Source organism: Lepisosteus platostomus, chromosome 4 (assembly GCF_059453375.1).
Source record: "Lepisosteus platostomus isolate fLepPlt1 chromosome 4, fLepPlt1.hap1, whole genome shotgun sequence".
NCBI lineage: Eukaryota > Metazoa > Chordata > Actinopteri > Semionotiformes > Lepisosteidae > Lepisosteus > Lepisosteus platostomus.
In genome coordinates, this window is record NC_142614.1 from 43,875,691 (window position 1) to 43,887,822 (window position 12,132).

At 39.0% G+C, this 12,132-nt stretch overlaps 1 protein-coding gene across 4 annotated transcripts in view; it reads right to left on the reverse strand.

Moving 5' to 3' along the window:
- The window catches only part of epg5 (ectopic P-granules autophagy protein 5 homolog (C. elegans)), a 43,093-nt gene that overhangs the window by 13,596 nt on the left and 17,365 nt on the right, over positions 1-12,132 (reverse strand). For all 4 annotated transcript variants that reach the window (XM_088629562.1, XM_088629563.1, XM_088629565.1 and 1 more), the window contains exons 13-28: positions 11,239-11,393; positions 10,364-10,504; positions 9,696-9,860; positions 8,946-9,068; positions 7,525-7,787; positions 7,001-7,141; positions 6,546-6,690; positions 5,931-6,128; positions 5,728-5,838; positions 5,457-5,579; positions 4,963-5,129; positions 4,389-4,616; positions 3,471-3,594; positions 2,230-2,377; positions 1,378-1,549; positions 659-821 (exon numbers count right to left, since the gene is read on the reverse strand). In XM_088629562.1, the coding sequence (XP_088485688.1) occupies positions 659-821; positions 1,378-1,549; positions 2,230-2,377; positions 3,471-3,594; positions 4,389-4,616; positions 4,963-5,129; positions 5,457-5,579; positions 5,728-5,838; positions 5,931-6,128; positions 6,546-6,690; positions 7,001-7,141; positions 7,525-7,787; positions 8,946-9,068; positions 9,696-9,860; positions 10,364-10,504; positions 11,239-11,393 (2,567 nt within the window). The remainder of the gene's footprint in view (positions 1-658; positions 822-1,377; positions 1,550-2,229; positions 2,378-3,470; positions 3,595-4,388; positions 4,617-4,962; positions 5,130-5,456; positions 5,580-5,727; positions 5,839-5,930; positions 6,129-6,545; positions 6,691-7,000; positions 7,142-7,524; positions 7,788-8,945; positions 9,069-9,695; positions 9,861-10,363; positions 10,505-11,238; positions 11,394-12,132) is intronic.

Below are 12,132 nucleotides of genomic sequence, written 5' to 3' on the forward strand. Positions count from 1 at the left end.
ACATTACATTGTTACAAAAACGGTTAGAGAAGACACAGTTGGGTTGCTTTGACCCACAAACAACTTATCCAACATGTATATCTAAGCCTAATGTTTTGTAATAATACTGACATGTACTGCACATCCATCCATATTCTAATTACTTCATCCAATGCTGGATCACGGAGGAGCTACAGCCTATCCTGGAAAGCAACAGGTGCAAGGCAGGATACACCCTAGATGGAAGGCTGGGCAGACATGCACACTCTCACACTAGGGCCAATTTTTCCAGAAGCCAGGTAACCTACTTGTAGGCCTGGACTGTGGGAGGAAACCAGAGCACCCGGAGGAACTCGCATGAACGTGGGGAGAACGTGCCATAAATCCATGCACACAACACCCCAGGTCCAGAAATGAAGGGCCCCAGTGCTGAGCAGCAGCAATGCTAATCACTGTGCCACCATAATGCTCTATACCATACATACCATACATACTGTTATTAACTGAATTTAAAAAGGTATATTCTGACAGTACAGTGCAAGCTATCTTAAGTGCAGCAAACTTCACGTTATCTCACGTTTATCACATGAGTGCACAGAACACTCTTACGAAATCAGTTTTCCCTGGTAATTTCAGGTATGAGCAGCGGAGAAAGACACAGGTCAAAAGCCTTGCTGACCATGACGGTGATGTGCGCTGGGCCCTGACAGGGCCTCCCCCCGCTGCCCCGACACTCCAGCTGCATGGACAGCTGCTCCTCTCGGTTGATGTAGAGCTGGGGGAGAGTGTCCAGCAGATCGTTGTCCAGTGCCACCTGCTGCAGCTCCCGCAGAGTTGCCAGCCTGCCAACAGAGCGCACCACACCCTCAGAGCTAAATCAGCAACACCGGGCAGCTTTGAAAATCACATTCTTCGTGAATTACAATATATTCACCCATATTGAGAACAAGAATGCTTTTATATTTAAAATGTTTATTTTGATTTTTACTGCTATGGTACTTGTATAAGGGGTAGCGCCTCCTTTGGGTTTACTTTCTTAACCAGACGCTAAGCTCTTTCCCGGACGTCTAGCAGCATGATTTTCCATCATCTTATTTTTGCATAACGTGCACAATTTCTTGTCAAGCAATCATTGTTGAAAAAAAAACCCCACTAAAATCTCTAACAAACAGAGTACCAAGAAAAGTTTTCAGTTTTCGTCCCTATAGTATTTACACATCACTTAGAAATAAATAAAAATGAACACAGTGACCATTCTAAATTTCTCTCAGTGTACTTGCACTTTTAATCTTATTTTCACACTAATTAAAATCACTTCCACACAGGAATGCAAGAAAAATGTACATGTTTATCAGCCAGCAAACTAATCTATATTATTTCAAAGCTTTTCTGACTTACTTGGCCTGGTGTTGCAGTTTGCTGAGGTTCTCATGGATAAGCGTGGCTGCAGTTTCTTCATCAGACAAGCTTCCAGGTGAAATATCAGGGACTGGAGCTCTCATTCGTGACAAAGATGAGGGGGGTTGCGGAGCATCGTGTTTCTTTAGGTTATTCAGAATACGGTCTCTTGCTTCAGACAAAAATCACATTATACAATTCAATCAAAAATATTTTACTCATCCCCCAAGGGGGGAATTACACAATTTAGCTTACTATTCTTCCTGATCACCATTCCCTATAATAAGTATTCTTAATGTACTTATTTGCCTTTTACAATACAGAACACTTAATAATTAGTAATAATGTGATTATATATCAAGTAATAATGGAGTTCAGATGGAGATCACATTAACTTCCTGAACAGCCCCTTATTGTAAAATGTTATTCAAATATTTTTTCATATATTTTTCCTATCACGGTATCTACATCCTTTAAGTGTGAGTCATAGTAAGATGACATTATCTCAGATATTAGAGATATCAATTTTGTAATGGCTTCATCGAATTTATCACAGAGGAGCCAGAGTCTACCCAGCAGGCAACGAGCACAAGGCAGGGTACACCCTGGACTGGACGCCAGTCCATTGCAGGGCAGACAGACACAAACACAGTCTATGGACTGTGAGAGGAAACCCATATATACAATATGTTATAAATCACACTTAAATCGATTTATAATCAATCATTTTTAAACCATACAAGATAAAAAAATCTCAAAAGCATCAATGAGAAAGTGGATTTTTTGTGCTTGCATTGAGAAAAGCACAAGAGGAATCTGAAAAAAGAGTAAATCCCTTCGGAATTAACTTACCTGCCAGAGGGTTAATAAAATCAGTGAAGATGGATATGACGTGGTTATGTTGAAACAATGGCTCAGTTCGAATTTTAACCCAGAGACTCAGAACTTCCTTCAACTCATGCTGGACTCGTTCAATATCAACAAACTCTATCCACATGTCCTGAAAAAAATGGAATGTTTGCAGCAAATTAAATACTATATATTGAATATATTATACAGTATATTGAATTTAATCTTGGCTGAGATGGAAATTAATTAAAGCCTGATGGGCTCTCTTTAAATTCTTACAACCTGTGAAATGTTATTTTGCTTTGTAAACTTCAACTACTGCAGCAAGTGGAAAAAAAAGTTTTCATGAGGTTCTTTCTGTATACCACTGAAAGGTCAAAAAAGAAGAAAAAAATAGTTAAAGATTAAATTTTGAACGAAATGCATTAAGTTAAAGTTTTGTCTGAATACTTAACAGGAAGACTGCTATTGTAGTGCAACTATAGCTTGAGGCTCAGGTTTCTACAATATAGACAAGAAGTTCTTGAATTATATTGCTGATGCATTACACAGAGCATATACAGTAAGTTTGTTAAGGTTCCCAGCAAGGAAGCTGAACTCACAAATTAAAACTAATACACATATGTATTCAGGCAAGTGTTAATATAGTGTTACAAAAAGTAATTTTTACAATAAATATTTGGCAATATTTTAATTGAATTGAAAATGTTACAGAAACTTGTTAGTGGTAGATTGTGAACAGTGTGGAAATCGCATGGTTCATGTGGCCATAGATTCACCAGAACTTAGCAGCTATCTTTAACCCTCAGTGAACCTTTAAAATGCCATCTGACGTTACGTCATAACTAATATTTTATCCTCACTTAAAAATTACTTTAAAAATGCTTTATTTACAAATTTCATTCACTGAAGTCTACTTTTAAGAGTTTTGTTCACACAGTAGGTGAGTTATTTTAGATTTCGTGAGCGTGAGACGATGTGAGATGAACAACAGCTGGAAGAACAAGGGCCTGCCTTGTGTGTGACTCAGGAGATTCTCTTCATCCCAGCATGCAACTGGGCACAGACACCAGTTAACCTAGGCAGGAAACCAGAGCACCCACTGAAAAGCCATGCAAAACCTAGGAGAACATGCAAACTCCACGCAAAAGAACTGCCCAAGAACTGTGAGGCAGTAGCGCTAACTAGCATTCTGCCTATCTCCAGTTAATACACTCAGGAAGTGTTTTAATGTATTTACCAACCTGCTGATTTTGCATGATTTTGGCCAGCCGGTGTGCATCATACTGCTTTGGCAATGAAGGAAAATAAATTTCTTTTTTCTGCAGATTTTCATCATCCAGCCAAACAGCAAAAACACTGACCAGCCTGCAGGTAATATACAAATCCCATTAGAAGTCTAGACTTGATAGAATGTTCGAAGTTCAGACTTGAGAAGTCTAAAATGAAATTAAGATTAAAGTCATTAAAAATAATTAAAATATTTTACTCTCTCAACAGTAAAAGATATACTTAATTATACAAATAATGTTCATTTAAGTAATTCAAGATTACAATGTTTTCCATCTCAATTCTTTGTATGTTTCCACACACTGAGGATGGTGTGTGGATATGTAACAGACCTCAATTATATAAAAACATCCATCCATTTTCTAACCATTTAATCAAGAACAGGGTCGCAGGGGGAGCATGAGCCTACCCTGGCAAGAACTGGGTGCAAAGTAACACACTGTAGGGGACCCCAGTCCATCACACGGCACACATAGACACAAACACACACACGCTCACAACAGGTGCAATTTTTCCAGTAGCCAACCAGTGTGTCTTTGGACTGCCGGAGTTAACCAGAGTAAACCCACACAAACACAGGGAGAAAATGCAAAATCCAGCAATGCTAAACACTGCGTAAGCATGCCGCCCATTCAGAAGAAACTTCCATAGTTATTATAATTATATAAGTTATTTCCCTTTGAACGTATTAAAAAAAAACTTGCTATAGAAATGCGTATATTATTTGGCATAATATAACAAAATCTGAAATCTAATAAAATCACAAACAAAGTTACTTTATGTATGCAAAGAGAATCTAATAAATCACATAGGAACAATAAAGCTATCAGGCGGAGAATTAACCCTCCCACCAGCGGAAAGTGTGCAAGTACCTGACCAGTTCTGTGTGCAGTTCTGGGGAGGTCATGTACTCAGTAGTGGGGGTCGCAGCATTGGCTTCAGCCTCGCTGGGCTCAGAGGTCCTGGGCACCTTCAGGGCTTTGCTGGCTGCGTGGTGGAAGTCAGCCACTCCCACCAGCCGCTGTCGCAGCTCCTTCAGCAGGCTGGAGTGTGCCGGGCTGTGAAAGTAGCGCCGCCCGATGCAGCCCTTAGCCTCCAACCTGGAACCAACACACATACTGAAGATAACATGCAGTGTCGCAGGTCTTTAAAGGCATACAACACCCGGGTAACACAAATTATTTTTGAAGCAAACTCTTGAATGGAAGAAAAGATACTGCTTCATTTTCACAGCATTGATTCAGGGTTAATAAGAACTGAAATGAACATTTTTCATTAGATTAGGTTCCAAATGACAAATAGAATACCTAAGATGCATAATAGATAGCTAGATAATACTTAATTAATCCCGTAGGGAAATTGATGAAATAAGAGAAGAAGAAGAAAAAGAAGGAAGAAATAAAAAAAAGACATACAGAAATGAAGGTCCAGAGAGAAGACATTTACCCAAACTCCGGCCCAGGCTGGCGCAGATAGAGCAGGAAGAATTTCTGCCAGATGAGAGGAAGGAGAGGGTGGTCTGCAGGGGTGGTGAGGGCCTGGTGTGCCCAGCGATACACCATCAGCCTCTGTATGGATGGCACTACATGCAGCTTGAGGCGCGCCTGTGCTTTCTGTAGATCCACACAGACAAGCAGTCAGGGATACACTGCGCACGGTTGGGGGTGGGCTGGTAGCAAAGCAGGTCAATTCGCTGCCCAGAAACCTTGCATGTTCCTTGGGAATTCTAATTAGAAGCTATAACTAACCTTTCTTTACTACCACATATAAAACCTCTGTATAATAATGACTTGTTTCTTCCAAATTTAGAAAAAGCACGTTTCTTACTATACATTTATAAATTTAAACTACATATGCTAACAAGTAGATCAGAGGTTGTGACTAGAGAAACACCATGAAATACAATGTTTCTCGCAATACCTTTTTTTCACAGAAATTACCTTGAGAGCCTGGTCTGGAGGGAGGGAGGGGTTGGTGAGCAGCTCCTGTTCCACACAGCGGCGTAGCTGAGAATCCTCCTCAAAAATAGATTCCATGTTCAGGACCACCCAGGCAAACCAGACCTGAGAACACAGAGGGGAGGATGGCAGACTCTCACAAGCACCCATTCGGATCAATATCAGTAACAGTGAGAAACAGAGCTCATCTTCTAAAGATGCATGAAGACAAGTCATGATTGTTCTGATTGTTCATAAGGAGACATGGCCTTACCTCTCCAGGCAAAGAGTTCCCCTCGATGAAGGACGGTGTAATATTTCCAGCAACAATCCAACCAACAAAGGATGACAGCAGCCCCCGGTCCCCATGGTAACCCAGCGCATTCTACAAGAAGAAAATAAGTGTTCCATTCCAAATACACATACCTGACAAACCAGGAAGGAAAAAAGCATAGCTTTCCAGCTTCTCCCAGTTACCTTGTGCTGCTGATAGAGCAGCTTCTGTAGGCACTCTTCCTGCTGGTGTAAAAAAGCAGCTCGACACAAGTGGTCCAGAAGATACAGGATAGTCCTGTCCCTGTGCCAGAGACTCTGTGCCGTCAGAACTTGCACCCAGAACTCCAGCACAGCGGCTGCACCTACCCGGCCAGGACAGGAGCTCTCCGACACATGTGTCTGGACAAAGTAGAATAAATCCATTACTGAGGAAACTCAGTGCTAAGCTTCATGAGGAAAACAAAATAAGTCTGTAAAACTTGCTCTTCTGAGTGTTTGCATTAGATATAGTGGGACTGATGTATATTTAATCCTAGAACACAGAGGTAACCGATGCTTTAAATTAAGGCTCGTAATGTTTGCAGATTAGACCCATTCAACACATTACACAGAATATAGAATATACAGAATGTTATGTTATTTAACCTATAGATGTTATTTAGAAAAACAGTTATAGCACTGCTTTGTTAAAAACATGTACAGCATTGAGCATCTATGGTCATACTTTGTGTTATATTAATACACTGATAAAAAAAGGTTATCAGGATCCATGGAACTGAGATGTAAAAATATGAGATATCTTGTTCTATGCCATACCTGGATGACGCTGTTCAGGAGCTTGACGTTTTCACCGTAGGATACCCCGGTCAGGTGTTGAGCGACTTTGTGCGTGACTTGCTGTGTCACACCCTGTGGAGTCCCACTGTCTAACAGCAGAAACAGCTGAATGCAGCTCAGAAATCTATTCAGCACACAAGAGAAAAAAAAGAGACTTATATTCTTTCACAGGAATAAACTTACCTCTGTTCATTTGTCCTTGTACTTTAATGGGCAGACTGAAAATTTTAAAAGCTAGTAAAACAGGTTAACAATGTAAGTAATTTCATTGTACTTAATTGATAACTGAATATTTGTTTCATTTTGACTTAGTAGTGTCCTTTTCAATTCTGTCATTTTATGAAAGTGGCTCTCAGACAAATATCTGAACACTTTGTTGTCTATATTGAAACAAGTTAACACGGGAAGAAGAGTATTAAAAAGTGCTCCTTAACTGTTCATTCTTGAGCAGATAATACTGACAAGGGTAGACTAAAGGCAGAAGGTTTTCAAGGATATGAACCACAGCTCGCAGGTAGCGTGACTGGACCAGGATCTTCAGCAAACTCACTCCCTCACTGCAAAACTGCTCAAGCCTGCAAAGCCAGAAAGATTTATAACCTACAATGTCTGAAATGACTTCAATGCATTCCACTCCAAGAGAAAAAAATAAAGGACTCAGAATTTTTTTTAATACATAATTGCAGATACTTTACTCTTTAAAAACATTTTTCTTTCATGCTCCATAATTTTCAATTTAAAAAAATCTAGAATGGTGATGTGAGCAGATCACATAAAAACAGTATAACAAACCTATACAAAAAAAACAATTAAAAGAAGGAAAAATCTTAATTGACAAGAGGCTATGTATTAACACAATACATTTTTAATGGAGTAGATGAAACCCACATCATCCCAATAGAAGTAATCTCATCCAGTTGCCATTTGTGTCATGGCTTGAAATGGCATCCATTATTACCTGTGCCCGAGAGTGGTCATCACTATAGCAAGGAAGCATCCAATTGGTATTCCAGCTTTCACTGCTTTGAAGACAGGGTGCATGGTGGGAGTCTCTGTGACTTCTGGGATGTCCAAGCTAGTAGAGGACAGGGGGGACCAGGCATCCTGGGGCCTGCGGTCATTGGCATGCAGTTTCAGTCGTAATACAAGATCCCATGCCCACTGATTAAAGGAGGCTTCTGGTGTATGACCCATGCGGACCACATTGGCTAGATAGGAAACCTACAGGCACAAATAGAGTAGAGTGTTGGGATTAGAACCCACTGGTTCATTTGTTGAATAGAACATAAAACTTGAAAAATATTAAACAAGCACAAGCTCTTCAGTCAGTTTTTGTGTGCAGGGTGCTACATCAATTCCTAGCTCATGCACCTTGAAATCACAATAGGAATCTACTATATTGTCCACATACTGTACAGTGGAAAACTTCCTTTGGTCTCATTGAGACAACAATAAAACAGTGTATATAGAAAATATGAACTGTATAACAATATGTTGTATTCAACGATTATGTGACAGAAAACATTTTTAAGAACAAACTATTATGTGTGAAATTATACTGTTTGTCCAATTTTACTACTTATGTTTTTGAAAACAAATACTCATTTTAACTTGCATAACTGCTTGTGGGACAACTATTCTATAGATTTTCAGCCTAAGCTTTCAGGTTTCAAGGGAGGATTGCATTTCAATGCAGTTTAATTGTTGGGATAATGTATTCCAGCTGTTCCAATGTCCAAAAACATTGCATTATTATCTTTCCTCTTGGTCTTGTGTCCTTAATATTAATTAAAAATTAATATAAACTACACTTTTATTTTATTAAAAAAGTAAACCTATATCTAGACCTCAGCGTTGCACAAATGCCAGACAGCTGACCTTCCATGTGGTGTTAAAAGGGAACCCTAATGTCATCTTTTGTATTATATCCTGACAAAACCACTTATTTGTCAGAAGTAAAGCAATGACAAGGTGCCAGACTCCTAATCCGATGAAGAGCTTTAACACCTCTTCTTAGTACTGGTCCGTTGTGCCAGATTTCCTATGCATTTTATTCTTTCATTCATATTCGAAAAGCACTTAAATTTTACGTGGGATGAAAAAAGCACTCAGCTCTCTGGAAACAACTGACATGCAGAATGTTAATTGCAGAAAAAAATTATCCATCGGAAGAAATATCAGAAAACTGCCACTTAAGACATTAAAAACTCTTTTAAAAGAAACTTAGTTAATATGAGCAATTTCTTCTTTGTGTTTATCAGTCTATAAATCCCATATCACAAAGACATCAACACAATGTTTCTAGGACAAATGCATGAATACACACCGACTATATTTACTTAAACAGTACAGAAGTAATTAAAGACTAAATCAGCCAACCTGCTTGATGCTCTCAGAGATGATCCCGCTGTAGGGCTTGTCAGTGAGATATTTCTGATAAGCTTCCACAACCAGCAAAGCTACTTCAGAGTGTACAGAAGGATCAAGCACAAGGCAGTCACTCTGTAAGATAAGGAGAGTGTTGCATGTAACTCAATCAGAGGAAAGACCTTTACTTTCTTTGTTGCATGCACACTGCACCTACACAACTTCAAGTCCTGCACTACAAAGTATTATTTTATTTTTCTTTCCTACAGTACCACACACCAAGCTAAGAAATACTGCTTGCCAGACAGACAGCACTCACCCTAACAAATTAATATGATGGAGAGAAAGTTAATGCCATGTTTTAAAAATTTCAGAATTTAATTGATTGTAAAATGCTGGTGGAAAGTAACAACTCAATACTGGATTGCATTTCATTCATATTTTTCACTAACAGGAGAAAAAAACATCAATTGAGACCAAAAAGAAAACACACTTGCTAAATGGAACATGCTGCAAATGCACGCATGGTACACATATTGAAATTGCACCATAAATATACATATATTCTAGTTCTGAATCATTTCCAAGGAATAATATTAATTTACTACATGCTAATTAGGGAAAAAGGATGTGTAAGACCAGAAACAGAAACCCTGTTAAAGATAAACAGTTGTGTGCAAATCCTGCTCCGTTAAATTTTGATCAGGCACACTGCCATGCTAACAAGTGCAACTTTGGAAACAGTCACAGGCCTAACCCTACCTGTTCATGGAAGCCCCAGTTTAGCCCTTCCAGAATGATGCAGGCCAGTTTGTTCTCCACAGCGGGTAGACTGTATCCCAGCAGCCACTCCCGGATCATGCCTATTTCTGCAGCCACAGGCTTCCACAGGTGCAAAGGCAGCTCCTTGAACAAATACAGGGACACCTGACAGCAAAAATAAGCCAGGTTATTAAAACCATCCAGCACAGGTTATTTATAGCCATAGGTGCTAGAAAAAGCTTTCTGTGATTCCAGTCGAACACTGAGGTAATGCTTCCATTTTAGGATACATTCAATTAAATGTCTATATGCCTGTGGACTCTTACAAAGCACACTTTTTTAAATTTTGAATTTAAAGTTAACCTGACGTCTAACCAGTAGCCTAATGACCAAACTGTATTGTACAACACTGCAGGATTACAATTTACAGGAATCAAAGTAATGAGGAGAACTAAAGAAAAGCCATATTTGTAGTAAATACCACTTCTACAAAATGTATTTCCTTTACTTTAGAGACAAAGTTGGAATAAAGGGTTTAACACGAATTTGCAGTCCCTCAACCAAAGCTGCACTCTGTCAATTCCTCTTATCTTGTCACCTTGTTTTTAACCAATTCTTAACCGATGCTAAGCTGTTACTGAATACTCCAGAGCAAAAGGTTGACCCACCATTCCCACTTTGTCAATGGTTTCCCGGAGCCGCTCCAGTAGCACAGAGATGATGCTTGGATGGGCCGTTGCTATGGCAGCAAGCAGTTCCCGGCCCACCTTAGAGAAAGTTTCTCTTGTAGCCACACTAACGTAGGACACCTGACAACAAGAGATAAACACTGGGCCTTGGACTACACAGAAACACCTGAATCTAAAGCTAAACTAAGTTCATCCTAAACCAGTATTGTAAATGATACATAAATGTGTTTAAATAATTTTTCAAGTAATTTTCTACATTCTAAAACTACAAACAGTTCTGGTCGTAAATTGGCTTCCTCTCAGGCACGTAATAAAGGAAAACATCACCAACATAACCTGTATCTGAATACACCACAGCTGAAGACTAGAAGTGATGACATTTAAATTCTATATAATTAAAACAATGTGCACCCCAAAGAGAAGCAGCTGTGCACTGACACAGAATCTGCAAATGCAGTCTAAGATCGATGCTGCATCAGTATAGATTTCTCTTTTTCTCAAAAGCAGTAATTAAGATAAAAAAGCACCTGTGGCTTAAAGTTATCTCAATACAAAGCTAGAGACCCATCTGTGTATTCAGAGGTTATAAACTTTGAGTAATATGATGCATTAGCTTTGATTTATTACTCTTTCTAGGCAATCCAGTTAAGATGAACACTGGATTTCCTTATCTGTCATGCCTATCCTGATATCTAATCTAAGCCAGCACTTCAGTTGTGTAATATCAGTCTTATTCATACATACATGAGTATTAATGTACGTGATTAAAATATTACATACAGATCTTATGAATCATTAACACATTAATTGGACGACACACAGGAAAATAACCAGCCCCCAAACTTTCTCCATACCTCATATATTTGCAGCACTATTGTTTGGACAAACTCAGGGTCTGCATCAGTGCGTTTGGGCTGGGCCATGTGTGCAAATGTAGTGAGTAAGCAGATCCCATCAGAGCTGTTTATCTCCGACAGCCAGCTTTCAAACTTCTCCTGCTGTTCTGGGTCTGCAAAAGGAGAAATATTACCACCTTTAAGAATGAGAGCCCTGCCAACCTCAGACACAAGACCATATTTTCTTCACTGACGATCAAACTACTGCAAAAACACAGCCTTTTCAAAAAATAGACAGAGCACAGAGAAAAATAGAAGCCACAGGGACTCAATACCGAATTGATCAGAATGCTGTTATTTAGTTTCTACTATACAGCAAATACCTGGTTTGCAGACTTTTCCCTATATATAGGTTTAAAACTGGTATTGAAATACAATACCTTTGTATTAAAAAACGAAACTATTTTTGCACTTTGTCCCACACATTAACATGCAGTTGGTTATTAGCTCAATTTTTCTGTGTAATGTCTTACGTCATTTGGTCTATAGGTTGTTAGTAGGCAATATGAAAGTAGGAAAATACAAAAGAACAAAACCTATTTATATTCAAAGTCACTTTTTGCTTCAATTTTGGAAGAAAAAAAAAACAGGCACTCACTGGATCAACGATGCCACAATGAAAAGTCCTAACACAAACATTGGTAATTCCAGAAGTAATTTCAGTTGTAATTTACTCACCACCCACTCCTTAATGTCATGACCATTACCAATAAAGGGAAGTCACTTTTGAGCGTAATTTGCATACCAATTATTTTCCAAACGATCTAAATTTCACAAAAGGCAATCAGAGTCAAGTGCGACACACCAGTACAGCCTCAACACCCTCAGAGTGAACTTAAAAAAACAAAACAA